The sequence below is a fragment of the Plecotus auritus genome, assembly GCF_963455305.1.
Source record: "Plecotus auritus genome assembly, chromosome: 8".
Lineage (NCBI taxonomy): Eukaryota > Metazoa > Chordata > Mammalia > Chiroptera > Vespertilionidae > Plecotus > Plecotus auritus.
In genome coordinates this window covers 19,991,012-20,016,509 of record NC_137782.1, presented here as the reverse complement: position 1 = coordinate 20,016,509, position 25,498 = coordinate 19,991,012, and the positions used below count along the sequence as shown (strand labels likewise).

The following is a 25,498-nucleotide window of genomic DNA, read 5'->3' as shown; positions in this document are numbered from 1 at the left end:
CAAGGTACAGGATTAAAAGATGAAATAGTAGACCTGGTCCCTGAGCAAAAATGCTTCCGGACTGCGGCTGCGTGGCCCAGCTGTGGGGGCAGAGCATGCTGGGGGCTGCCAGAGGGGAGCAGTGTGGAGTGTGACAAATGTGCCCAGGCTGGGGCCTCATGACAGCGGAGGCCACAGGCACTGAGGTCTGGCTGCCTTGCCTCCTTTTCTGGGAAGAGTTGGGCAGAAAAGTGTGGGGAAAGAAAGAAAACCTGGGGTGGGAGGCAGAGGAGAAAATGCAAAGAGTTTTACTCAATACAATTGTGCCTGTTCACAAGACGTTACAGAATCTCGGTTGGAAAAGCGAGACACACTCTCCCACCAGAAGGTCGTGGAGAGGATGGATGGAGGTGACAAGCACGGGGCCCATTCTGCCTGGGGCAGGCTTGTCTGGGAGGGCAGGGGGGGCACGGAGGCCCCAGTGGCTGGCTATTGCATTCCCGCCAGGCCTCCTTGCTCTGGGCAGCCAGACTCTTCCGCAGGGGACAGTGCTGGCTGCCCTTTCAGATGTCCTGACAGTCAGTTCTGTGCCAGCTGGGCACTTCCACACATTCTGCTCACTTCTCACTACTGGGCTTCAACATAACACAATTATATCCCCACTTGACGGATCAGTTAACTGAGGCTCAGAGAGACTGAGTAACAGGTCAAGCTCACCAGCAGTAAGTGGCGTAGGTGGGATTAGTGCCAGGTACCTCTGCTGGCTATGCCACACCTGCTCTGACGTGCAAAATAGCATATGACTCACATGTGCCTACCCCAGGGCCTGAATTCTACTCTTTGGGTTCTAAGCCCTTGGACTCAGCATTGCTCTCTTCCGGGAGGCCTTAGACATGTGGTGGCTCCTGTCATCTCAACATACTGACTTTGCCAGAAAATGTCCTCTGTGATCAAAGGGATGAGCTAAGCATTTAGGCTGCAGTGCCTGAGGCTGGAAAAGGAGCCACAGGCCCAGGGGAGAATTAGCAGCTGAGAGGGAAGGTGAGGGGCTGAGGTGTGGGGGTTCTGGTAAAAGGGCTGCGATGGTGCTGAGCCAGAGGCCACAGAGGGGGCTGGGAGGTGAGCTGGGAACAGGATCTTGGGGCCATGTGTGATAGACTATGGGGAATGTAGACTATAGCAGCCACCCCTGGAAGGAGCCCCCTTTTTCCTTCCCAATGTATAGCAAACAGAGAGCCTAGGGGGCATCTGACCTTGGGGTCCCAGGCACCTCAAGCTTTGTCTCCTGACTGCTTCACTCCTAGGTAGATGTGACTATTTTTCAAAAGCATGTTGTGGCCCTGACTGGTTTGGCTCAGTGGATAGAGCATCGGCCTGTGGACTGAAGGGTCCCAGGTTCGATTCCCGTCGGGGGCATGTACCTTGGTTGCAGGCACATCCCTCGGGGGGGGGGGGGGGGGTGGGGGGGGTTGGGTGGGGTGCAGAAGGCAGCTGATCGATGTTCTAACTCTCTATCCCTCTCCCTTCCTCTCTATAAAAAAATCAATAAAATATATTTTTTTAAAAAGCATGTTGTGATTTTAAAAGTACCAATTCATTTGAAAGCACTTCGGAGTTCAAGGTAGCTTATTGCCCTTCTGCATTCTCTCAAACAATGGGTACTCAAGTAAAACATCTATTGGGGAGAGGGGGCATTGCCAATAAATTTTTGATGTTAAAAATGGCTCTTAACCTTGAAAAGCCTGGGCATGCTGATCAAGGAGGGCAGTGGGGGCTGGAGGAGCAGCACGCGCCCTAGCCAACCCTAGACCTGGGGCCATCTCTCCAAGACCAGTGCTATTGGCCCAGAGGGAGGATCGTGGCAGGGGCAGGGAGCTCCCAGACCGGCAGTTGGGAAACTCCTTCTGGCTCTGAGTCCCCAAAACTGCTACCTGAGCCCAGTGTCTGCCCTTCTCTGAGCCTGTCCTCTCGCTCCTCCTTTAACGCGCCATGAGAGTGAGATGACTGAGTCCTACAACAGCTTCCAGTTAGAAAATGTGAGTCAGCATCGCTGTGGATGCTGGGAGAGGGGCTGCTGTCTCCCCTCCACAGGGAGTGCCTGGCAGAGGACTGCCACGGAGCACATGCTCAGTACACATTGTCGAAAGGAGTGATAGCAGTAACCCATGCATTGATAAGGAGGGTTCATCTGAGACCACTCAAGTTTGGGAAGGGAGCCTGGACACCAGACATGTCCCTTTCCACCCCACACTGTGGTGTGATCGGGGTCTTCCTTCAGCAAAAATAAAATGGGAGCCCGCCTTGGCCTTAATGCTGGGGGCCCTGATCTGCCCTGTAATGGGGGCAGGGGGCTCTGCCTGGTATCACCACCTCTGCTGGGCCACAGGTACCGTTGGGCCTGCAGCTGTGGGCTGACCTGAGGTCCGGTGGGTGAGGCCATGGGGAGTTGGAATTGTTTTAAATCATAGGTCGCTAACAGGGTAGTTACCTCTACTCATCCATCTCCCCCACCCACTATGGGGGAACCGTCCCTCCCAGTCTCCACTGCCCACAGTTCCCAAAAACATTATATTTTGGCCAATTCCATTCTGACCACAAGGGTGTCTCAGTACGGCAAGACCCTGTGCTCCCCTGGCACATCTTGCTGGTTCCTAGAGCTGATGGTGGGTATTGAGCCCATGGGGTTTTCTCTCCAGCAGGCGCATTTCGACAAGGCCCTTGACCCAAAGGAATGAGGTTAATGGTGACAAGTTAGGTCCTCTGACAGTGGGGGAAGATGTGTGATAGCTTGGGGCAAGGAGACCTTCCTAAGATCCTCAAGCCACCCTACAGAAGTGCCCACCTATCCTGCCTTGGGTGGGGCTGGCTTCCGGGAGAGCCATCTGCCTTTCTCCCCTCCCTGCTGACCAGAAGTGACCCATGCAGGCTACATACTTAGCACATTCCCTGAAATGGAGGAAAGTTGCCTGGTTATTAGTGGTGCCTAATGATATTTGCATAGATTAACCGAGTTTAATGCAATCACGAATGCCACAATCCCAAGAAAATAATGAAGAAATCCATTACCAAGTCATAAAGTAACTAAGTCAATGCAGTCACAATCTGATCCCGTATTAGTAATAATTTCATCTCTTGCTGCAAGGCGATTTTACAGTGTGCACCGTTTCCGGACACTTTTATAAATTTCACCTTTGTTTGAGAGAATTAACTAACAAAATAAAAAATATACTGCTGTTGTTTGATACAATAAATTAGTCATTAGTCTAAACTGGCAGGCTGTAATAAAACGTCTTAAGATGGATGTGCTGGGATTTCTAACTTCTCTTCAAGTGGCCTGGAATCCTCTCACTGGCAAAACCCAGGGGCTGCCTGGTGGCAGTGGTTCAGGTGCACAGTCAGGGCCAGCGGTAACCCATAAAGTATGGTGGGCCCAGCCACACCCCTCCCTGGAAGCCCTCTCTGACTGCTCCAGCCCGAACCAATGCCCCACTCAAGGGACAGCCCCTGACTCTGGCCCCACCTTCAGTCCAGCTTTATTTTCTTGAGGGAGTCTTTCTCCAGTCAGACTGAGCAGGGTCAGGGTTCTGGGGCTGGGAAGTCCAATGGTGAATGGAAGAACCCCTCCGCCCACCACGGGCTGAATCAGGATCACCCTCCAGCCTTTGCCCATGGACCCCCGGGGCCTCTTCTGAGCAGGGTAAGAAACACACCCAACTGAAACTAGACTCTGCCAGAGCTCTGCCTGTGACCAGAAATCAATTAGGTGATATCAACAGCCAGGGGGAGAGAAGAGGGGAGCAGGGAAATCAAACCAGAGGGGAGTGGAGTGGTTGGGGGAAGCAGAGGGCAGGACAATGGAGAAGCAATTGGAAGGGAGGGATAGCTATGAACCTTTCTTTCTCTCACTCTCTCTCAGTCTTTCTGTCCATTATGCTCACAGACAGGTCACCTGTGAGGTGTGATGTGTGGGTGAGGGCACCGGGACCCCCCTCCCCCGACTGCCTGCCAAGGGTCTTGCATCCCACCCTCACAGCTTCATCTTTTTGGGGTAAGCATTACCATCTTCAGAATCCTCTTTGCAAAGTCCCTCCATCCCTTTGGTGAACCTCTAACACTTCAGCACAGCTGCCTTTCTCAGATCACATTCCTCCTGCCTGCAGGGCCTCAGAGCCTGTGACAAGGGTGGGGGACAATTTCTCTCAACTGACATGAGCTGTCCCCTCCTCGTTCTGTCCAGGACACACCATCCTTCTTAGGCCTATTTTCTAAAAAGGTAATATTTACCAACAGTGAATGTAAACATCTTAAGTGTGTAATTCAATGCAAATACCCATGTACCTCAGGCCCTTTCTGGGTATCAAGCATTGCCACCTTCCCAGAGAGTCCCTCACGACCCTTCCCCGGGCAGCATTCCAACCGCCTCAAAGGCGCCCAGTGCTCTGACTTTGTTCACACAGTTTGGTTTTGCCTGTTCTAGAATGTCATACAGAACGTCCTCATTTCCGTCTGGCTTCCTTCCTTCGGCATCATGTCTGGAAGACTCATCCACGTTGCCTGGGCCACCCCAGGGCCCTCTGGCCCATTAATGCATCCTCTTCCTGCTCCAGGTGCTCAGCTGGGCTGCTGGGTATAGGCAGAGGCACTGCCACCCACATCCATTGCTCTACTGCTACCTGCCCTCCTCGTGAAGGAGCTGGGAGGGGCGTGTGGCCTGTACTGGGACCAGGGGACCTGCTCGCCTCAGCCCCACCGATGTGCTAAGGTAGTGGTCGGCAAACTCATTAGTCAACAGAGCCATATATCAACAGTACAACGATTGAAATTTCTTTTGAGAGCCAAATTTTTTAAACTTAAACTTCTTCTAACACCACTTCTTCAAAATAGACTCGCCCAAGCCGTGGTATTTTGTGGAAGAGCCACACTCAAGGAGCCAAAGAGCCTCATGTGGCTTGAGAGCCGCAGTTTGCTGACCACTGGGCTAAGGAATAGAGGTGTCCCCTGGAGTTAGAGTGAGAGGCCCAGGAGGGTGGGCTCTGAACGCAGGGCCACAGAACCTTGGAGGACTATGGCTGACTGTGGGGTCTAGGGACATCTTGAGAGAGTTCATAAAATGCTCCAAGCACGAGCGAATGCTGTCTTTTCCAAAGGCCATAATTTTTCTCACCATGCAACCCACCACCATGGTTTAAGCCATGTCCTTCTCTCCTTTGTTACCTCAATGACCTCCTAACTGCCTGTCCCTTGCTTCCACCTCGTCCTCTGCAGTCTCTCTGCACACGCAGCTGGAGCAAGCTAAGCTGGACCCTTTTCTACAAGACCTTACACGGGATCTGGCCCCTTCCTCACCACCCACCCCTATATCCCTTCACTCGTCCAACGCCAGCCACCTGGGCTCTGTCCTGACCTTGAAGGGGCTGACATGCTGAAACTTCGATTGGGGTTCTTGCTTCCAGTCTGTTCCTCCCCTAAGTTGTAAGCCCTGGGAGGGCGGGATGGCCCAGCCCTCGGCACATGGCCTGGTTGTGTTCATTAACCTTCTGGGGCACAATTGAATGGATGAATGAAAAACTTCCCTCGGTTTCCCAATGGGGTCTGTGACCCAGAAAGGCTAAACTCCTCTAGGCAGAACCAGAGCAGACAGGTCAGTGTAGGCCAGGCAGAGAGGGCACGGGGTGAGCTCCCTCCAGGCCCCCATGCAGTCACAGTCACCGAGCCACAGGAGAGCCCTGGGGAAAGAGACCAACTGGAGGGGGGTGGCCCCGGCCAAGGGCAGGTCAGAGCAGGCACAGTGGAGAGGGAGGGAGGAGGGGCAGGTCCGTAACTGGCAATCTAGGCCAAGAGTTCCTTAAGGCAAAATATCTGGGTCTCTTAATCATGCTTGTTGCAAAGACTTCCTTGATTCACATGTTGCTTTACTGCACCCACCCTTAACATCGAGGTGGATGGGGGCAGTGGCGGATGGCCAGGGGCTGGGTCACCTCTGGGCTAGGAAGCTCCTGGTGAGGGTTTCAGGGTCCTAGTGTGGGGAGCAGGGATGAGGCGGAACTGGGACAGAAAGGGAGTCAGGGGGACAGTTGGAACCCTCCTAATCCCCGCTCATGGGGACAAAGAGGAGCGAGGGAGAGGGGAAAGGAAGAGGACCCTGGTCAGGCACCCTGGGAGGGAGGGTGAGGAAGGGGGCTTGGCTGAGGATGAAAGGTACCAGCGGATGTGGCCAGCTCCCGCAGGGAGACTGCTGCCTCCCGCTCCCTCCTTCCATCCCCTGTGCCACTTAATGTTTGCAGTTAAGTATTTACAGACATGTTCCCATGGCAACTAAGGCTTCAAAGTTACTCTCACAATTCTGTTTTCTCAAATGTGTTTCTCTGGTTGATTGCACAGAGTTTTCTGGAAGCTGGCCAGGCTGAGTGAGTCGCATTTCCAGCCCTGTGCAGTCCCCCTCCCCTCCCCACCCCATCTCCTTCTAAACACCCCCTCCAGTAGCTCATCCAACCTGGATGCTGGACTGGACATGGTCAGGCATCCCAGGGCTCAGAGCTGGGAGCCTGCCCCCTCCACCACCTGGAGCTCCCAGTGCAATGGGTCCATTGCTAGCTCCCTCTCCACCAGGAAACTGCTCCCAGCTTCCCAGCCCTCTCCACAAGAAAGACCTGAGCACAGGGCTCCTCTGTGCTTGGAAGTTCCTCAAAGGTGGGGCCTTCCCCCTTCACCTCTGACCCCTAGCACCTGGCCCAGAGCTTGGAATCTGTAACCCTGGCATTGTAGACATTCACTGATTGCACCCCAGCTCTTTCATAGCACCACCCATGGGGGTCCCTGTTCTGTTCAACCATTCAGTTCCCGAGCCTCTGCTCTGGGCTAGGCACTGTGCAAGGTACCAAGACACAGAGAGGGACACATATAGAGTCCCTGCCTGCACGGAGCTCCCCTTTAAGTGGGGAGAAGAGGATGGCTGGTAAGAAAAGATCAGGTAGGGTCTGTGCCATGAATATGATAAAACAAGGTGGCCAATGGTGGAGTTGGGCTGCCTTAGTGGGCAAGTCAGGATAGGCCTGAGTGAGAGGGACGCCTAAGCTGAGACGTGGCATATGGGGGAGAGGCGCTTGTGCAAAGGCCAAAGCAGGGAGGTTTGAACAATAGCCACCAGCAAAGGGGGCTACAGCAAGGGATGGAGCGATAGGGCGGCTGGAGGTGGAGTTGGATGCAGCAGGACCAGGGTGGTGAGGACCTTGACTCCTACCGGAGTGAGAGGACCAGAGAGCTCTGTGTAGAGAGACAGGCTCTGATGCGGCCACTGTATGGAGAATGGATTGTGGGGGATAGGAGGAGGTAGGGACATGGAAAGGAGGGGACATGGAGAGGCAGGGGACTCAGAGTGGGCGGTTGGGGGGGGTGCTGTGAAGGAAAATTGCCCTGGCTAGAGCAAGGGGCCACTGCAGGGGCTCCCATGGGCCCCTGTGCCGCAGATTCTTGTCCCTGCCTGATTCTTTCTTTTTTTTTTTTTACTGTCATATATATATATATATATATATATATATATATATATATATATACATATATATATATATATATATATATATATTTGAGACAATTTCTTTTTTAATAATCGTCTGTATATTGTAATGTGTGTTCACCACCTGAACTCGAGCCTCCTTCCATCACCATTTATCTCCCCTTTACCCTCTTCTACTTTCCCCCACCCCCTTCCCCTTAGTAATCACCATCCTGTTGTCTATGTCTATGAGGAGTTTTTTCTTTGCTGAATCCCTTCACCTTTTTCACCCATCCCGCCAAAGCCCCTCCCCCAGGGCTAGCATTGGTCCCAGCAGTGAGGCTTAAAGAGTGAGGGCTCCTGGAGGTGCCTCTCAGAAGAGCCCCAAGGACAGGCATTCTCCCTCCATCCTTGCACTGGGGGCTTCCGCAGGCAAGGCAGGTGGTTGGACCAAATGACCAGATGGTTTCTCCCAGCTCAGCCTTGCCTGAGTCTCCCTCCCGGGTGGGAAGTGTGTTGCGGGAACGACATGCTCCTGCTCTGTGCCACCCCTCCTCCCAGCCATCACTCTCTGTCAGACTCTGCTAGGAGCGAGAAGTCGCTGACTCTGCTAATGGTTCATTGAGTGGCTGTATCTCTATTATAAATGATTTAAGTCGCTGGCATTTAATTGATATTATAAATATGATATTTATGACAGTATGGGAAATGATGCATACTCTGTTACTATACATTGTGGAGCATGTGTATTTCTGGAGTGGCATGTCCTCCACCTTCCACCTTCTCCTTGCTCTGCTGGTCTTACACCACTGCCCAGACCCCCTGCCTGCTCCAGGCCTTGGCAAGCAAAGGAGGAGGTTGGTGTAGGAAGATGGACCTGCCCAGTTCTTCCACCCTGGTTCTCCCAGGGTCTGGGGGAGTAGAAGAGGATAAGGGGGTGATAAATGGGCCTGTTTCTGGAGAGGACCCTTGAGGGAAGGCGTGTGGGCTATGTCTACTCTCTGACCCTCAGGGAACTTATGACCTTATTGAGGAGTGCGCGCGCGCACACACACACACACACACACACACACACACACACACAAGGATTGTGCGGAGGCTGGGAGAGGACAAGGATAGTTGATGAAGTCTGGGAAGACTTTCTGGAGGAGGAAGGCTTTGAGGGGGCTTGAAGGCTAGGCAGGAGTTAGAGAAGGAATGAAGAAAGAAGGGACTGAGACCCAAGATCTCAGTCACATCTGGGTTCCAGTCTAGGCATTACCATTTAATTTTTTGTGTGACGGTGGGCATGTAATTGAGTCCTTTTTGAACCTCAAGTCCCTCATTTGTAAAATGGGCATGTGGTCTTATCAGTACAAGTAGTACCATCACCTCCTCTATTCCGAACACCATACTTCTCTTAAGATGGCCATAGCACAAGGTGAATTGCATTAGAACTCTTCATACTGGCCATTCCGAAGCGACTCCATGCCTGCCCTCTACTCATGATGGAGGGGATGGACAGGTGGGGCCAGATTGAGGAGACTCTTGAAAGGCAATCAAAGGGAATAGGAAACAGGGAAATGGTCTAGATTTCTGAGCTTGGGAACAGAGTATCAAGATGGTTTCAGGAATGCCCATCTAGTGGAGGTGGGTAGGGTATTATTGCGGAAGGCATTGGAGAGGGTGGCCAGAATGGTGGCTGGTGTCGCACCCCATTCTGCTCTTTGCTCTGTCCCTCCAGCACCACATTCCCTGCAGAAGTCTCATCACTTCAGTCTGGTCTCACCCACCTGCCGCCATCTATCTTCCTCAGGACCCTGCCAAGAAGCAACTAGGCCTCTGAGACTGAACTTGGGCTCATAGCCAGGTCATGGATGCCACCCCATTGCACCATCCCCACAGCCCCCTCAGCTGAGCTCTGGAAGCCTTTATCACCGCTACCCCCGCTCCCTCACACCCTGAGCTGCTTTGTGGAAGGCCAAGGAGCTGCCACACCCAAACCTCAATCTAGGCAGGGCAGCAAGGGATCCTGGTTTCTATGGCTGAGGATAGGGATCATTCAAAACTATGGACGATCTAAAAACTCAGGTGGTCTAAAGAGCTGGACACTACCCGCATCAGTTTGGCTTTGGGATGTATGTTGACTTTCACAGTGAACAAATCAGATGCTACGGGAATTTGGCCATTTTAGGAATAGTCCCAAGAATACACTGGAAGAACTGTCTGATGCCCACTCGCCACTCCTTCCTGGATGGAGTTACCCATCTAAGGCCCCTACCCATCAGTGCCCTCCCCCAGGCCTGCAGAGATGGCTAAGTCCCCAGTGAACGGTGAGGGTGCAGTTCCTATCCATAGCCACAGGACTTGAGTCCCCCAAAGTACCCCTCGTGGAAGGGGCCAGAAGGCCTCTCACTGCCTCTGTCATCTTGTCCTTGAGGCAAGCAGCCACTTCATGGTCACTCAGGTCAGCAGCCAGGGACAAGCCAAGCCTCTGGGAGTCACCTTCCAATGGGAGACAAGCTGAACAAAAGGCAGGCTGCCCTGAGGTCATCTCTAGGGGAGGACACAGTCAGTGGCCAAATGGGAAAGGGCTGAGGTGACACTGGGTAGCACAAGACTTCCCAGCCCAGGTCCCCAGAGGTGGTGAGGGGAGAGAGGGACATGACAGGTGGGAGGCACAACAGGGGTTCCTAGAGGTTAAAGGGGAGGGGGGTGGCGTGGCTGCAGCAATATCTGGGGAGTGCAGTGTGGCAGCAGGTTAGATCCTTCAGGAAAACGGGGTTGGCGGGGGCAGCTGTGGGCAGGTGCAACCGCCTCTTCTCCCTCGTCATTCATTCTCCTTCTTTCACTGTCACCGAGTGGTCAGAGGCAGCCAGGGGCGCAGACTGTCTGAGGGACAGGCGCACCAGCCAGGTCAGGGCAAAGGGGCCCTGAAGTGGAGGAGTGGAGGAGCAGAGTGGGCATGGGGCTCCACCCTGCAGGGTTTGGGGCCCCCAGAGGCTGCTGAGAAGGCCAGAAACTGAACACTGTGTGACAATAGAGGTCTGGGAAGAGGCAGCCGGGGAAGCAAAGCAGGTGGAGGAGGCTGTGAGGAACTGGCCCATACTGCCCGTGTCCACAGCACTTCCTCTGGCTCCTGCTGGTCACCTGGGGTCAGAGCAGCGAAGGCTGGGGCTGGGGACAGAGGCTTAGGCAGGTGTGGGGAGCCCGAGGCCCCCAGACATGGAGGCTATGAGGAAAGGCGGACCCTGATCTGGTCCTGGGTGTCCTCTGCCCCATCCACCTGGGTCCCCTGCAAGGCACCACCTGGGCAGCTCAGCCCCCTTGTCACGGGGAGAGATTAACATTTGAAATCCATTCCGAGGGCCCTTCCTCCCTCCCCACCCCTCGCTCCCCCCCAAAAAGGAAAACAGTCGTTGAAATTGAAAAATGGTGCTCAGTGAAGGGTTTAAAGACATTTTGAATTTAAAATATATTTTAAAGGTCATTTTCAGCAGTAATTATGTTATAATGGCGGGGCTCTTAGCGAAGGCAGTCCCACAGTAATGTTAGACCAAATGGGAGGCGGTGCGGGCCTTGGTCTCCTGGAGCCTCAGAACTGGGGAGGGGGCGAGGGGTGAGTAGAAAGGGAACAGCACATTCTCCCGTTAGAGCCAGTGTCAGGGACTCCCGCTGGGTCCCCAGGAACAGGGCACCCCACAGTACACTTAGCTCTGGCACAGAGAGCCCTCCAAGACCTCTCCTGGAGCCCTGCCCCTGGGCTTTGGGGCCTCACAGAACCCTCCCGTGGGGCAGAGATGGGTATGTCTGGCCCCCTGCCTGTGGGACATCCTACCTTCCTTCCTCTCCCACCACACACAGGCGCACGCTTTCTTCTGCTTCTGGACACCCACTCTGGGGCCCTCCTGGTGGCAGGCCCGCAGCCGCCCTGGAGAGCCAGCTCCCTGCCACAGCCCCTCCTGCCAGGCCTGGACCCACTGCTTCCTGAGCTGGGGCTGAACCTGCCAGGAGCCTGCCTCTCTGCATTGACCGTGACTGTAGCCTGCATTTGGGGGAGCAGATGGAGGACAGGACCACACTGGCTACCAATTTACACCTCAGTGTTTTCTATGTGCTATCCCATCGAACAAACCCACCCGCCCTTGCAGGCTCACCCTCTTTTCTCCCTCGCAGGAAGTGCACCCCTTCTTTGCAGGAAGCCTCACTCACATGCTTGCACAAGCTTGTTGGAAGCCACCCACTGTGTGAGCACCTACTGTTAATCAAACCCGGGATGTTCTAGCGGGCTGGCCAGGCCCCAGGGGTGCCATGAGAGGTCAGGCTGCGGGGAGAAATGACAGGGCAGGGGGCAGTGGAGGAAGGAGTAGAAAGAGCCGGAGGAGGGCGCTAAAAGTAACCTGGGAGGGCTTCATGCAGGAAGTGTGTGGTGCCTGAGCACAAATCAACAAAGGAATGAACACCCAGGAGCTGCGAATAAAGAAATAAGCTGGGCATCGGCCTCTCCCAAGCGGAGGGCACTGCCAGCCCACCTGGGGAGAGGTGGTTCCGTTTCCCAGCTTCTCTAGGGTCCCGGATGCCAGCAGAGCCCCAGCGATCGGATGAGGGGTGCAGAAGGAGGGCCTGGGGGAAGGCGTGCGTGAATCACCTAGAGGGGCTGTCACGGTCCAGCGGAGCCACGGGATCCGCACGGGGTAAGTGTCCCCAGGTTCCCAGCAGGAGTCGGAGGGTCGCGGTGAGGGGATTGGAGAGGGGGCGGTTGTAGCCCGGGACCCCTGGAGGCAGCCATAGGATGGAGCGAGGCAGGTGGAGGGGAAGGGGCAAAATAGAAAAGTATCTGTGAGAAGCGCAGCGCCAGGCTACGGTGTTATTAACTAAAGCATCTTCTAATCTAAAACTTAGCCATTAATAACAAGCTGCTGCCACGTCGGGTAATTTATTCAAATTGCGGGTCCGGGATGGAGGAGCAGATGTTTCAGAACTGCTGGTGTCACTTAGCGAGGAGGAGGGGGTGGCCCGCGCGTGCCTGGCGGGCAGGGAGGGGCCCTTGGCCCGCCTTGCATTCCAGGGAGGTGGGGACCTCACCTCTTATTGCCGGTTGCCGTTTGCTGAGGGGTCTAAGGGGTCTGGCGGAGGATGGCTGATTTAGTTCAACAAGTGCCAGATAGAAAACCAGCGTGAGGACAGGCAGGCAGGGCCCGCGCCTAGGATGGCGCTGCTCCTGTATTACCCAACTGAAATGCCACCTCTTACTCAAAGTCCTCCGTGGTTTCTCCAGACCCACAGCCTGGTGCTGGGAATCAGAGGGGCCTGGGTTCCTTCCCAGATGCACCCACCGCCACCAGCTGGTGACCCCGGCAAGGATGCCTATGTCAGGAGTGGGGTGAAGAGATACAGTGACCCAGGGGAGGACCCGGCCCGTGCAGGGGGCCTTTAAGGTCAGTTGGTTGCCTGTCCTACACCTTATGGCCCTCAGTTGTGGTTAACTTAGTGCTTTGATTCAAGGTCTTTTCCTGTCTCCTAATGGCTACATTGCTTTTACCCCAGACCCAGCCAGACTATAAGGCCCCTGTGGCCAAGAATCATGTGGGTGTGCCCATATGTGCCGCGTGTGGAGTGCTCAGTCAACACTTAGGATGCCTGTGGCTATCTTCTCTCATGGGGAAGGGGCCACAAAGCTCCCACCGGCCTCCCCTGGACTCTGGAACCTCTCAGCACAGTCCCCTGGGTTGTGGCCAAATCTGGGTGGGGTCCTAGTGCGGTGAGAGCTAGAGAGTCTGGCCACACCTTCCGGGACAGAGACCAGGGAAGTCCATTGGCCCCTGGACTCCTGGGGAAACGGAACCTCTGTAGATGAAAGCCCTCTTGCCTGATTTTGTCTTTTGGCGAAGCAAACATCTCCCTTGGGAAGCCTTTCTGGCTCTAATCCATTCCCCTCCAGGGAGTGTCTAATGCCTGCATGGGGGCGGGGCTCACTGCTCAGCTGCTATTTTCAGGCTGTGAGTCTGAATCCCCACTGGTGTCTATATGGGGAGCAGGGGCAGACACAGAGGACCCCACAAATTCTGGGTGCTCTGATTCATGATTTAAAGTATGTGAAAGGAGACTTTCTCCTCTTTTCTGAGTTTTGCAGATCCGAATGCCTGCTTATTGAGTAGACTTAAAGTGGAGCTCAGCCCATCAAGGACGTTCTGTAACAGCCCCCCGTGTGTCCGGCTTTATGCTTGGGTTCCACGCCCATTGCCCACAAAAGGCCCCCGGTGGCGCCTGGCGGCCTGTGCGGTGAGCTGCTGTGAGCTGCGGGTGGATACAAGGTGACACTCTGGAAGTGTTCCAACCGGAGGCAGACACATCTCCCCCCACAGGCCCAGCCCGGATGGTGCCACCAGAACGTGATGAGAGATTGAGGAGGTCCTTCTGTCCCCACAGCCCTGACCTGGGATGATGCCACTAGATCGGTATTCTCTGAGGGAACGGTTGCTTAAGCAAATTCCGCCCTTGGCAAGACAGGACCCAGCGTTTATCAGATGCTGAAGGCCCAGGGACCAGGCAGAGGGGCCACCTGTGCCATTTCCGTGGCCTGGCCTTGAACAGCCTGGACATGAGGGCTGTGAGAAGCCTGGGGCCACTCTGGGGGCCACCAATATCCCACCTCCAGGAGAGGGGAGGGGTAGGGGAGGGCTGTGATGGCAGGAGAGCGCTCCCTGCCCACCTGGCTAGGAGGTCAGTGGCAGCCGCCTGCCCCATGCCTTGGCTCCTGGCAAATGGGACCTGCTCTGAGCTCAAGGTTCATTGCTACTGAAGGAAAAAGCGCAGCCCCACACTCGCGGGCAATCAGTGTGCTCCGTGATGAATGGGGCCTGTGTCACTCAGCGAAAATGAATATTTCTTTGCGATAATGGCCAGATGGTAGCAACTCTCCGATCCAAATTAAAACATGCATGATAAATGCCAGGAAAACAGAGGAAGACAAAACCCCAACCTGGAGTGAATTCTCTCTATAAATCTTCCCTCTGCGCCCCCTCCCCCCACCACCACTGCGGCCCTGCTAATAGCCATTAAATTATTAAGATGCGCTGCAAGGAGAATGCCAATGTCAGGGGCACCCTCCCTGCTGCCCACCTCCACCCCCTGCCTGTGGCCTGACTTTGGAGGGGTTGAGGGGGACACTAAAGAGGGGACTGTTTTTAGGCCGGCAGAGAGCCGGGGTAGTAGGGGAGGTTCCCACTCGGAGGGCCTGGGGCCAGTGAGGCTCTGTGGAGGCTGGACATGTCTGACCCAAGAAGGGCAGTCTCTATGAAGAGATGAGGAACGAACACCCACTGTCTAACTTTGTGGCTCAGACGGAGAGCAGGAAGGGGGTTCTGAGCTGGGAAGACCAATGAGGAAGCTCTGGAGACCACACCCCAGCAGGTGGACCCTGCCCAGGGCTCTGACCCTATGGAGCTGGGTGGCTAGGAAGGGTTCGGGAGGACTGCCAAGGGTGGGCTGGCCTGGAAGTAGATGTGTGCTTGGAGAGACCTTGAAGGCAGCAGCAGTCCCGGGCAGGGCAGGGATGGTTTGAAGCTTTGTATTTCATGGTGACAAAAGGGTTCTTGAGCTCCTGGTTTAATTCCCAGGCCCCGTGCCCATTCTCTCACAGCTGGAGGTGCATAGATCTCTCCTTGGTCTCCTGGCACCTTGTCCAGTCCTCCCTGCAGGTGGCCAACCTGCCCAGGCCCAGCCTCCATCAAACACCCACCTCCCCATCCTCTCCAGGACTCCCCATCATCTTCCAGAAAGCCCCCACTGTGCGACTGAACATGCATTGGGACCCTCTCCTCAGGCCAATGGTTTCCTCACCTCCCTGGAGAGGCTCTATGCCAACGGTCCTAATTCCTCGTCTCCCCAGCTTCTCAGCCTGACTCCCCGCCAACATGGAGCCTCCTCTGCAAGCCTCCCCTGTCTGCCCTGCCTGCTCGGCTCTGCCCTTTGCCTGCCGGGCTCACTGTCTCCATTGCTCAGTGGTGCTTTTGCAGCCATAACCTGGTCTCCCACCAGACTGGCAGCTGCTCTAGGGCCAGAGCTCAGCAAAGCTTTCTGGAACCCCACACATCTCTCTTTCATGTGCAGCTCTCTGCAGATTTGAGCCACTTCTAATTGGACATTTATGTCTCAGCCTAAAATCTCCTGACACCTGGGCCAGTTACCCAGTGCTGGGATGTGGTATCTGTGAGGTTGGAATCATGGGTCTGTCCCTGATATGCCCCTTTCCACCGCCCCCCAAAAAAAACCCCCAAAAACCACACACAACAAAAAACAAAAACCCATGCTGGCTGCTGACCCCAGCCTCTGCAAAGCCTTTCTCTTTGCCAGGCTCAGACCGACAAGGCTCTGAGCACCAGGTGGCTCTCCTCTGCTGGGCAGATGTGGCGTTTTCCACCTGCTCCTCTCCCCTTTCCCCCCGCTGACCCTACACGCTCAGGTGGACCATGGACAGGCTCATCTTGCTGCGGATTGAACCTGCGCCCAGGCAAGTGACACCCTAGATCCTCCCGAGTTCCCTATCCGTCCTCCTCCCCATTCTGATCCAGCCTTGTCTTTTGGGCATCTGATGGGCATCGCTGATAATGGGAGAATTTTCTCTGTGTGTCAGGATCCAGCACAGACCTGTGAGAAGGCAGCAAGACACAGAGGTGGGCGCAGAGAGGCTGAGGTGTGCAGGCTGACTACCCCCTGTGTGGTCTCCTCGCTGGGATGCTGCAGGGCTGAGGTGCTCGTACTGGAGGCTCTGGCTGATTCATGGGGGGATTGAGGCCCTACTGGCTCTGTCTCCCTTCAGAGCCCTGGCTTGGGTTTAGCCGCAGCAGCTGCAGCATTGCCTGGATCCTGCGGGCGCTGGGCTGGGCTGGGTGGGAAGGAGGCAGGACAGGGCAGGCCGGGCACAGCTGACCAGGAAGGCGGGGCAGTCCCATAGAGAAAATAGACTCTGGGACAGGCCTGGTGAACTTGGACTGAAGGGTGAGAATAGACAAAGTCCCCCAGACTCAGTCAGCGTGTGTGCGTAGGCGTACATGCCCTGGAATTTGAGGAGCAATGAGACACACAATGCACCTAATCTGAGTCTTCCAGAAAGCGAACCTTCCTCTCCAGCCGAACCGATTCCTCTACATTATTTAAAGAATATCTCAGATGCCACATATTTGCCTTTCTCGTCTCTATTTTCATGTCTTTGCCTGTGACACTTCACCTAGGTGCTGCCTGTTGGTAACCCTGCCCTTCCAATAATCAACTCCTCCAGGAAGCCTTCCTTGTCCCGCTGAATTCACATGCTCAGTGCAGCTCTGGCCCTAGGCCGTACGACTTCCATGTGCACTCTGTTGGTCACACCTTGTTGGAGGTCCCCACCCCGTCCCCTCCTCTCTCCCCATGGACTGAACTCTAAGAATGAAATAACTGCGGCAGCTGTCAGCAGGGAGGGTTCCACAGTTGTTCCCCCTCCCGCAGCTCCAAAGGGGTGTCATCATCCCTTTGCCAGAGGAGGTGGCAAGGCATCACTGTGGAACAGACAGGATGCTCCGTCAGAGCACCTGGGAGTGCCCAGCACCGTCCCTGCTGGCCTGCTCTGGTTCCCTCCCCAATCTGGTTGAGTGTCTCTAGGCCACTGTTTCCAAAGTGCCACTCTTATCATGTCACCCCCTGCCCTAGCGTCTTAGAGGGCTTCCCTTTGCCTAAATGCATCCACTTAAAGCACCTTCTGGAAATCAGTGCTTCCATATCTTGCCCTCCCCACAAGGTAGACCCTCTGTTCCGGCCTCTTGGGACTCTCCAAACCCATTTTGACTCGGCCCTTCCTTGCTCAAATCCTCTTCCCTCTGCAGGCCAAGCAGGTGTTACCTGTTCTGAACATTCTGGTTTGAGCTGTCTCCCCCTCCCCCTCCCCCTGCATAACCTCACAGCTTCCATGCTGCTATCAGGCTGTTGCAAGTGAGGTGAGCCAGGGACCAGGAGGGCACTGGAGACACCTCGCCCTCCTCAGGTCTCAGTCACTGCAGCACCAAGGACTGCCGCCCAGGAGGACCGCCTGTAACACTCTCTCTCTCAACTCCCCCATCTTCCTCCTGCACGCCCACACGGTGCCTGCCACAGGACGCCATGGGAGTGGCGATGGCTGGGAGCCAGAGGGCCGTGGTCCCTCTCTCCGTCATTCCTATTCCTGTTATCCGCTCCTTCAGCCTGGGCACACAGGAGGCAGCTTTCAAATATCATCCAGGAGCCCATTTGCAATGATTAACATCCCATTTCCCCTGAAACAATCATTTGCTAAATTAGCCGGGGCCAGAGGGAATTTGGCAAGGAGCTGCGAGCCTCAACTTAACTTGCCGAATGGATTAAAAACACACACCACAAAAACAAAATGCAGATCAATCAACACCCCTCCCCCACAGCTGAAAATGCAAAGTCCATTTAAACTCAGCAGGTTTGCAGTTAATTATAATTTCGCACCTATGGCAGGAGTGATGAGGGACTTATGATGTGCCTGCCCCCCTGGAGCCTCCCTGGGCCTCCCTGGGGACCCTTCCCACCGGCCACCTCCCTCCCCACAAAGACCTGTCTCCGAGCCGTTGCTATTTGCGTTACGTTGTGTGAACTAGAGAGGCTGCATGGAGTTTTAAAATTTCTTTTTAAAAGGGGCTTGGGAAAGGGAAGAGATAACGGTGTTTGTTGTTGTTTTGTTTTGCTTTTTGGGTTTAGGTGTGAAAGAACGGGGACTGTGGAGAATAAAGCCCGCAGGGCAGGGGAACCGGGCACCACGATCTGTTCTAAGGAATCTACCAGGGAAATGCTTAATCAAAAGTAGGAGGGACAGTGCTCAGGTATGTGGTGGGACTTCCTGGCCATCAAAGGAGCCAAGCCCTGGCGGGGTGTCGGAGGGGGGCAGGTGTCGGGATGGGGGGAGTGGCACTTGGCCTGGTGATGAGCAGTCTACCCCTCAGCCCTTCCCCACGGCCTGCAGCCCTGCCCCCGGCTGCTCCCTGCACACCAAGAGGGTCTGGGCTGTGCTGCCTGGCCTCTGACATGAACTTCCCAAGCTGAATGGCTTTTCTTAAAGATTGGTCCCAAACACATAGGATTCAAGTACACTTAGATCTGCCAGGACATTGGCTGTGGGGCTGCGGTTCAAGGGAAAACGCTGCCGTCTTGAGAGATTTTGGTGCGAATATGGAAGGACAGGCTGATAAGCGGGTCCCTGTGCTCTGAAGAAGGAGGCTGAGAGGCTGTGGAGTGGCTTTCCTTCTGGATTGTTTTTAGACAGGAGGGACTGGGTGAGAGTAGACTCCCGGCGAGGGTTGACAGGATGGCTCCAGGCCTTCCCAGGCTGCTGGGGGGCCGTGTCCTGGCCACAAGAGCAGCTACCTGTGCCCCAGCCAAAGGTTGGTCAGGACCTCTTGCTCAAGGCCCTGGGCCCAGACATAGCTGTGGGGAGGGAGGACAGGGGTGCTGCTGTCTGGTATGAGTTGAAGATGGTGGGGTCTGTAAGGTCTAATCAGAGGTGAAGTGGAAATGGACCCTCCAACATACATATTCACATGGGCCCACAGTGGGTGTGCACACGCCCAGCTTCCAGGGGCTTCTGTGGGGACACAGAGGGGGCAGGTGAAGGTGGGGAATTTTCTGCTCTGAGAGGCAGACTCCTTCCTCTTTAGGGGCCTCAGTCACTGGACCCCTTCTCAGCCCTGGATGGGACCCTCTGTTCATTCTGGGGTCTCTGAGAGGAGAGGCTAGGGCGAGGTTGTTGGACTCCTGCTCTGGGACTCGACTGGCTGCTGACAAATGAGTCTGTTCTTTGGGGTTGAGTCTCTGCCCACCCACACCCTGCCCACCAGGGCCACCTCCGGGGGCCCCACAGGGTGTTCACACCTGTCCTTCAAGGCTTTCCCCACACCTTCCCCACCCTCCTCCCTGCATGCATCTCGTCTAGAGTAATCTGCTTGTTAAACCGTAATTCCTACTGTCTCGGTATAATTTCAGATTGATCTTCAATGCAACGTGGTCTTGAGCTTTATGTTTAGTGCACCCTCTCCCGCCTGGGTCTAAGGCTTCCTAGCGGGACCCTGGGGGTTCCTGTTCACCCAGAAGCTTTTGTGAAGTGAGGCATTTGTTGCCTCTTAAGGGAGGAAAATGGAAACTCCTGAATATTGAATTTTTATAAAGCAGGACCAGCCTACACGCCCATTTCATCTAAATGCTCGCCCACTAAATTGCCTCCCTAGAATATGGGGCTAAAAAGCTAGAAAAGTCTAGAAGTGAGAAAGCCAGCATCTGGAGGTCAGCAGTGTGGCCACAGGGCTCCTAGGGCCTCAGGCCTGGGGCAGGGGGGGGGGGGAGGTAAGGGGGAACAGGAGGGGCACGGGAGGGGCAATACCCATCAGCTGGTCCACAGCAGCCCCTCAAAGGCCTCCCTGACAGTGCATTGTCAGTGTCTGTTTTAAAATAAAATAATACTCGGAGGAGAAATGAGGAACTTAATAGGATTTATAAAGCCGCAGGAACCAATGGGGCTGCAGATGGTGGAGGGGCCGGGAGCACAGAAACAGCCACGGTTTTATGGTGGGGAACGTGGCCTCGGGAGGGCCCCAGAGCGGCGTTCACATGCACTGTGTCCAACCTCATTAGCCAGCCCAGCGGGACTGCAGCCACACAGCGCCGGCCACGGTGAGGGGCAGGCGCCTGGAGGTGCCGTTAAATGAACGGGGGAGCAGTGAAAGGATGCAGGGACCCGCTTGGCTGAGTGACTGGGCCGCACTTGCCTTGGGGACCCATGTGGAAAGGACTGACTCCCAGCCTGTCGCACCTGCCCGGACCCTCCCATGTGTCCTGGCCCTGCCCAGGCCCAGCGGGAGACAGGAGGAGCCAGAGCTGGTGGGGAGGGCCCAGGTACTCAGTTCCAGCCGCACATGTGCCAGCCCGGGCGGCTGGAGTGTGTCGTGTGCCTGTGTGGCTTTCAGTTCTGGGTCCTGTGGAGGGGTGAGGGCCATGGTGGCCAGCCTGGAAGACTGCTTCACTCCAGTGCTGCACCTGCCTCCTTCCCAGTGGGCAGCCCCTTGGCAAGCCAGAATCCCCTCTTTCCCAGGACTCCTTCCTAAGCTATCTTGGTTTCTAACTTCTCCAGCCCCTAAGCTGGCCATCTTGCTACTTTTTTCCTGTCATTTCATGGTGATGAGATAAATCCTGGTGGTCCCAGTCTGTGCCCACCCCTAGCCACTGTGTGCCCAATGAGGACATTTATTTCCGCCTCACCAGGAGCTGTGTGAGACTGGGTGTCTGCCTTTGGCAGTGTGGGCGTGAGCATGTTGGTGAGGGTGATGGTGTGAAAGGTGTTTATGCAAACTTAGCCGAGATGAGGCCCACCTTAGCTAAACCTTCTCCCTGGGAGGTGGTTACTGGGAAGAGGACAGGGTTGGTTTCTTTTTTTTTCTTTTTTTTTTTTTTTTTTTTAATATATTTTATTGATATTTCACAGAGAGGAAGAGAGAGGGATAGAGAGCTAGAAACATCGATGAGAGAGAAACATCGATCAGCTGCCTCCTGCACACCTCCCACTGAGGATGTGCCCGCAACCAAGGTACATGCCCTTGACCGGAATCGAACCCGGGACCTTTCAGTCCGCAGGCCGACGCTCTATCCACTGAGCCAAACCGGTTTTGGCCAGGGTTGGTTTCTGATGGGGAGGGCGCCTTCTAGGGGTCAGGGCAGATAGCACGGATCTGATGGTATGTGTCTGGATGGGGGTGGGGGAAGGTGAGATCAGGTCAGTATCTGCTACCCCTGGCTCAGGCCTCCACCACTCTTTCCTTCCTCAAGGTCCCCGACTTGACTGCTGACTTTTTGGACCCTTGAGGGGGGTGGGCACACAGTCCCAGTCTTTTCCAGTTCAGCCAAATGGAGTCTGATTCCCTGAAAGAAGCCCCCACAACCTGGCCAGGGAGGATGGGGGGCTCAGACCTGCAGGGCAGCACCCTGTGGGCACCTATCCAGAGTGAAACCGAGAGGCCGAAGGGCACCTGCCACTGTGGAGACCCAATGGAGATGCTGACCATGAACCAGCTTGGGGGGAAGTATATTCGCCTTCGGGAGGCAAAGGACACCACAGTGCACGCCCTAAAGAGTGTCCTTGCCTCTGAAGTGGCCGGGCAGGGCATGCCCCCCGTCCTCCACTGTGCACCCGCTCTGTCCCCAGCCTACTTCACGCCCCTGGTAATACACTGGCCTGCCTATTTGGGTGTGAATCTGAGTTTAAAGACAATGTGCTCCCTCGAGCTCTGCAACATTAACTGGGTCCCCCTGGTGGCTCCTGGGGAGGCTCCTCCTTTGGTTTTCTTTCCCTGCCCAGCCGGAGCCGGGCTCTTGGTGGTGGTAGCAGGAGCTGTCTCCTCTCTTCCTGCCCAAGGACATTACAGCGGGGTACCTTCTCTCTGCCCTGTCCCCCCATCAGGATCAGTGGCTCCTGCTTCTAATGGAGACCTGTCCAACCCCTTGGCCTTGTGTTTAGGGCTCCATTTTCACTTGTGCTCACTGTCTCCTGCCAAGTCTACACCTTTTGGTCCAATTCCTACCTCTTCCAGGAAGCCCTCCCTGCCTTCTCCAGGCCAAAATGAACTTTCTCTTCTCTGGCCTCCTCCAGCCCACTTTCTTCCAGGCCTCTCTCCTCCTGCCCCCTTTCCCTTCACCTTGCCCATAGCATTCCTCTTCCCACTCCCTCCCCTGCCTTGCCACCCTTCTCCTGTTCCCATTCATTTCATCTTTTTTTAATGCTCACCTCTCCCCCAACCCCTCCACCCAGAAGAAGTATTTAATGGATATACTTTCGTTTTTTAAAAACTAGCTTGGTGATAGTGCTGACTCAGGATCACCTCACTGTTTAATATTGAATATGCAATTAATAGATAGATGTTTGGGTTTGGCTCTGCTTTCCCCCTTCCACCGCGGGAAGAATAAAAGAGCTGATTAATCGGGTTTGGGGCAAGTGTCAGTGGCAGGAGATATATGGGAGAAAGGAGATGAGGTTAGCAACTTGGAGTCAGAGAGCTATTGCCTCGGAGGCAAGCGAAGGTTTGAGTTAGAGCTTGGCGCGGCCTTGCTGGGCAGAGGGGTGCCCGCCGCCCCGCTCCGGGCTCCGGTTCCAGAGAACCTGGCTGGACTTTGAGCTGTCTGCTCCGCACACAGGCACCCCATGCTGCACCTTAGGGGCCTGCCTCCTGGGCTGACTTCTCCAGGTGTGGCGTCTCCCTCCTTCGGGCCACTGCCTCCAAGGCCTGCGCTGCTCCTGGCTCCCCAGAGAGGGTGGCAGGTGGCACTTACTCTCCCTGCCAGCAGTAGGCGCTCTTTTTGCGATGTCCCTGAGTTCTCTCAGGACAAGGATCTTGGTTCTGAATTTACAAGTAGCTTTTGCCCATTTTACCTTTTGCTCTTAATTTGTTAGAAAATTTTGGGGGTGGGGAGGGAAGAGAAGGGAGAGAGAAATCCCTTATTACCTGCCTGTACACTCCCAGATGGGGATAACCCAGGGCAGAGGGGCTTGACCTGGCATAGTGTGGGCACGGGCACAGGCCAGACCCCAGGACGTGGGTTCTTGGCAGAGGAAGCCATGGGCCTGGCCTGGTTGAGCCTGTGTGCCCTGGTGGCCTCACGGGTGGAAGTCAGTTTCCTCTGTGAGAATGGGGTCGGTATTTATGTGAGGCTGTGTCCTCCTGCTCTGTTCCCTTTCAGACACCTCCTCCCGAAATCCAGCTCCAGGATCTTGCCCTCAGCAGCCCAACACCCCACAGGAAGCAGGCCAACACCCCACGGGAAACAGTCCTATACCCCACAGGAAGCACCCCAACATCCCACGGGAGCCTTCCTCAGATGTGCCCACTCTGGCCTGAACCCTCCCATGTCCCACCTCCATTGCCTACATCCTGGCCCAACATCCTTTCAACTGGTCAAGTCGCATCACAGTGGGGTTTTCCCTGGTGACACGGAAGTGGGAGGAGCACCTTTCCCGTGTCCTACAGGCAGCAGAAGAGTGTCCCGGACATCCTCATTGCTTGCTCCCTCATGGAAAGGACTGAACCCCACCACCTGGCAGACCCCAGTCACCCCTCTTCCTTTCATTTTTCCCCCCAGAGCTCCAAAACCCTGCCTGAGGGGAGACAGGAGCAGGTGGCAGGAGTCGCTGCATTGCTGCATTGGGAGAGGGAGGCGGGAGGGGACGAGGGGGCAGAGACAAGTGGGCCCTCACGTGAAGGGGGCTGGCGCAGGCAGCTACTACCTCCTCGGCTCTCGCTGTCCGCAGGCTTCACCTGGATCGGCCGGTTCATCTGCAACAGAGCACAGGGGCCAGTGTTAGAGCAGGGGCCAGTGCCAGAGCAGGGGCCAGTGTTAGGGCAGGGGCCAGTGTTAGAGCAGGTGCCAGTATTAGAGCAGGGGCCAGTGCTAGAGCAGGGGCCAGTGTTAGAGCAGGGGCCATTGTTAGAGCAGGGCCAGTACTAGAGCAGGGGCCAGTGTTAGAGCAGGGGGCAGCGTTAGAGCAGGGGCCAGTATTAGAGCAGGGGCCAGTGCCAGAGCAGGGGCCAGTGTTAGAGCAGGGGCCATTGTTAGAGCAGGGGCCAGTGTTAGAGCAGGGGCCAGTGTTAGATCAGGGGCCAGTGCCAGAGCAGGGGCCAGCACTAGAGCAGGGGCCAGTGTTAGAGCAGGGCCAGCACTAGAGCAGGGCCAGTGTTAGAGCAGGGGCCAGTGCTAGAGCAGGGGCCAGTGCTAGAGCAGGGCCAGTGTTAGAGCAGGGCCAGTGCTAGAGCAGGGGCCAGTGTTAGAGCAGGGCCAGTGTTAGAGCAGGGGCCAGTGTTAGAGCAGGGCCTGTGCTAGAGCAGGGCCAGTGCTAGAGCAGGGGCCAGCGTTAGAGCAGGGCCAGTGTTAGAGCAGGGCCAGTGTTAGAGCAGGGGCCAGCACTAGAGCAGGGGCCAGCGTTAGAGCAGGGCCAGTGTTAGAGCAGGGGCCAGTGTTAGAGCAGGGCCAGTGCTAGAGCAGGGCCAGTGCTAGAGCAGGGGCCAGTGCTAGAGCAGGGCCAGTACTAGAGCAGGGGCCAGTGTTAGAGCAGGGCCAGTGCTAGAGCAGGGCCAGTGCTAGAGCAGGGCCAGTACTAGAGCAGGGGCCAGTGTTAGAGCAGGGGCCAGTGCTAGAGCAGGGGCCAGTGTTAGAGCAGGGCCAGCACTAGAGCAGGGGCCAGTGTTAGAGCAGGGGCCAGTGTTAGAGCAGGGGCCAGTGTTAGAGCAGGGGCCAGCACTAGAGCAGGGGCCAGTGTTAGAGCAGGGGCCAGTGTTAGAGCAGGGCCAGCACTAGAGCAGGGGCCAGTGTTAGAGCAGGGGCCAGTGTTAGAGCAGGGGCCAGTGTTAGAGCAGGGGCCAGCACTAGAGCAGGGGCCAGTGCTAGAGCAGGGGCCAGTGTTAGAGCAGGGCCAGTACTAGAGCAGGGGCCAGTGTTAGAGCAGGGGCCAGTGTTAGAGCAGGGGCCAGTGTTAGAGCAGGGGCCAGCACTAGAGCAGGGGCCAGTGCTAGAGCAGGGGCCAGTGTTAGAGCAGGGCCAGTACTAGAGCAGGGGCCAGTGTTAGAGCAGGGCCAGTGCTAGAGCAGGGGCCAGTGTTAGAGCAGGGGCCAGTGTTAGAGCAGGGGCCAGTGCTAGAGCAGGGGCCAGTGTTAGAGCAGGGCCAGTACTAGAGCAGGGCCAGTGTTAGAGCAGGGGCCTGTGCTAGAGCAGGGCCAGTGTTAGAGCAGGGCCAGTGTTAGAGCAGGGCCAGTGTTAGAGCAGGGCCAGTGCTAGAGCAGGGGCCAGTGCTAGAGCAGGGGCCAGTGTTAGAGCAGGGCCAGTACTAGAGCAGGGGCCAGTGTTAGAGCAGGGCCAGTACTAGAGCAGGGGCCAGTGTTAGAGCAGGGCCAGTGCTAGAGCAGGGGCCAGTGTTAGAGCAGGGCCAGTACTAGAGCAGGGGCCAGTGTTAGAGCAGGGGCCAGTGTTAGAGCAGGGGCCAGCACT

The 25,498-nt window shown here is 55.8% G+C and overlaps 1 protein-coding gene across 50 annotated transcripts in view; it reads right to left on the bottom strand.

The window, feature by feature from the left end:
- Window positions 1-25,498, bottom strand: part of CELF4 (CUGBP Elav-like family member 4) — a 279,377-nt gene that overhangs the window by 39,051 nt on the left and 214,828 nt on the right. For 28 of the 50 annotated variants that reach the window (XM_080685468.1, XM_080685467.1, XM_080685451.1 and 25 more), the window contains exon 3: window positions 23,715-23,793. In XM_080685468.1, the coding sequence (XP_080541594.1) occupies window positions 23,715-23,793 (79 nt within the window). The remainder of the gene's footprint in view (window positions 1-23,714; window positions 23,794-25,498) is intronic. The other 22 variants (XM_080685459.1, XM_080685476.1, XM_080685460.1 and 19 more) reach the window with 1 other exon arrangement.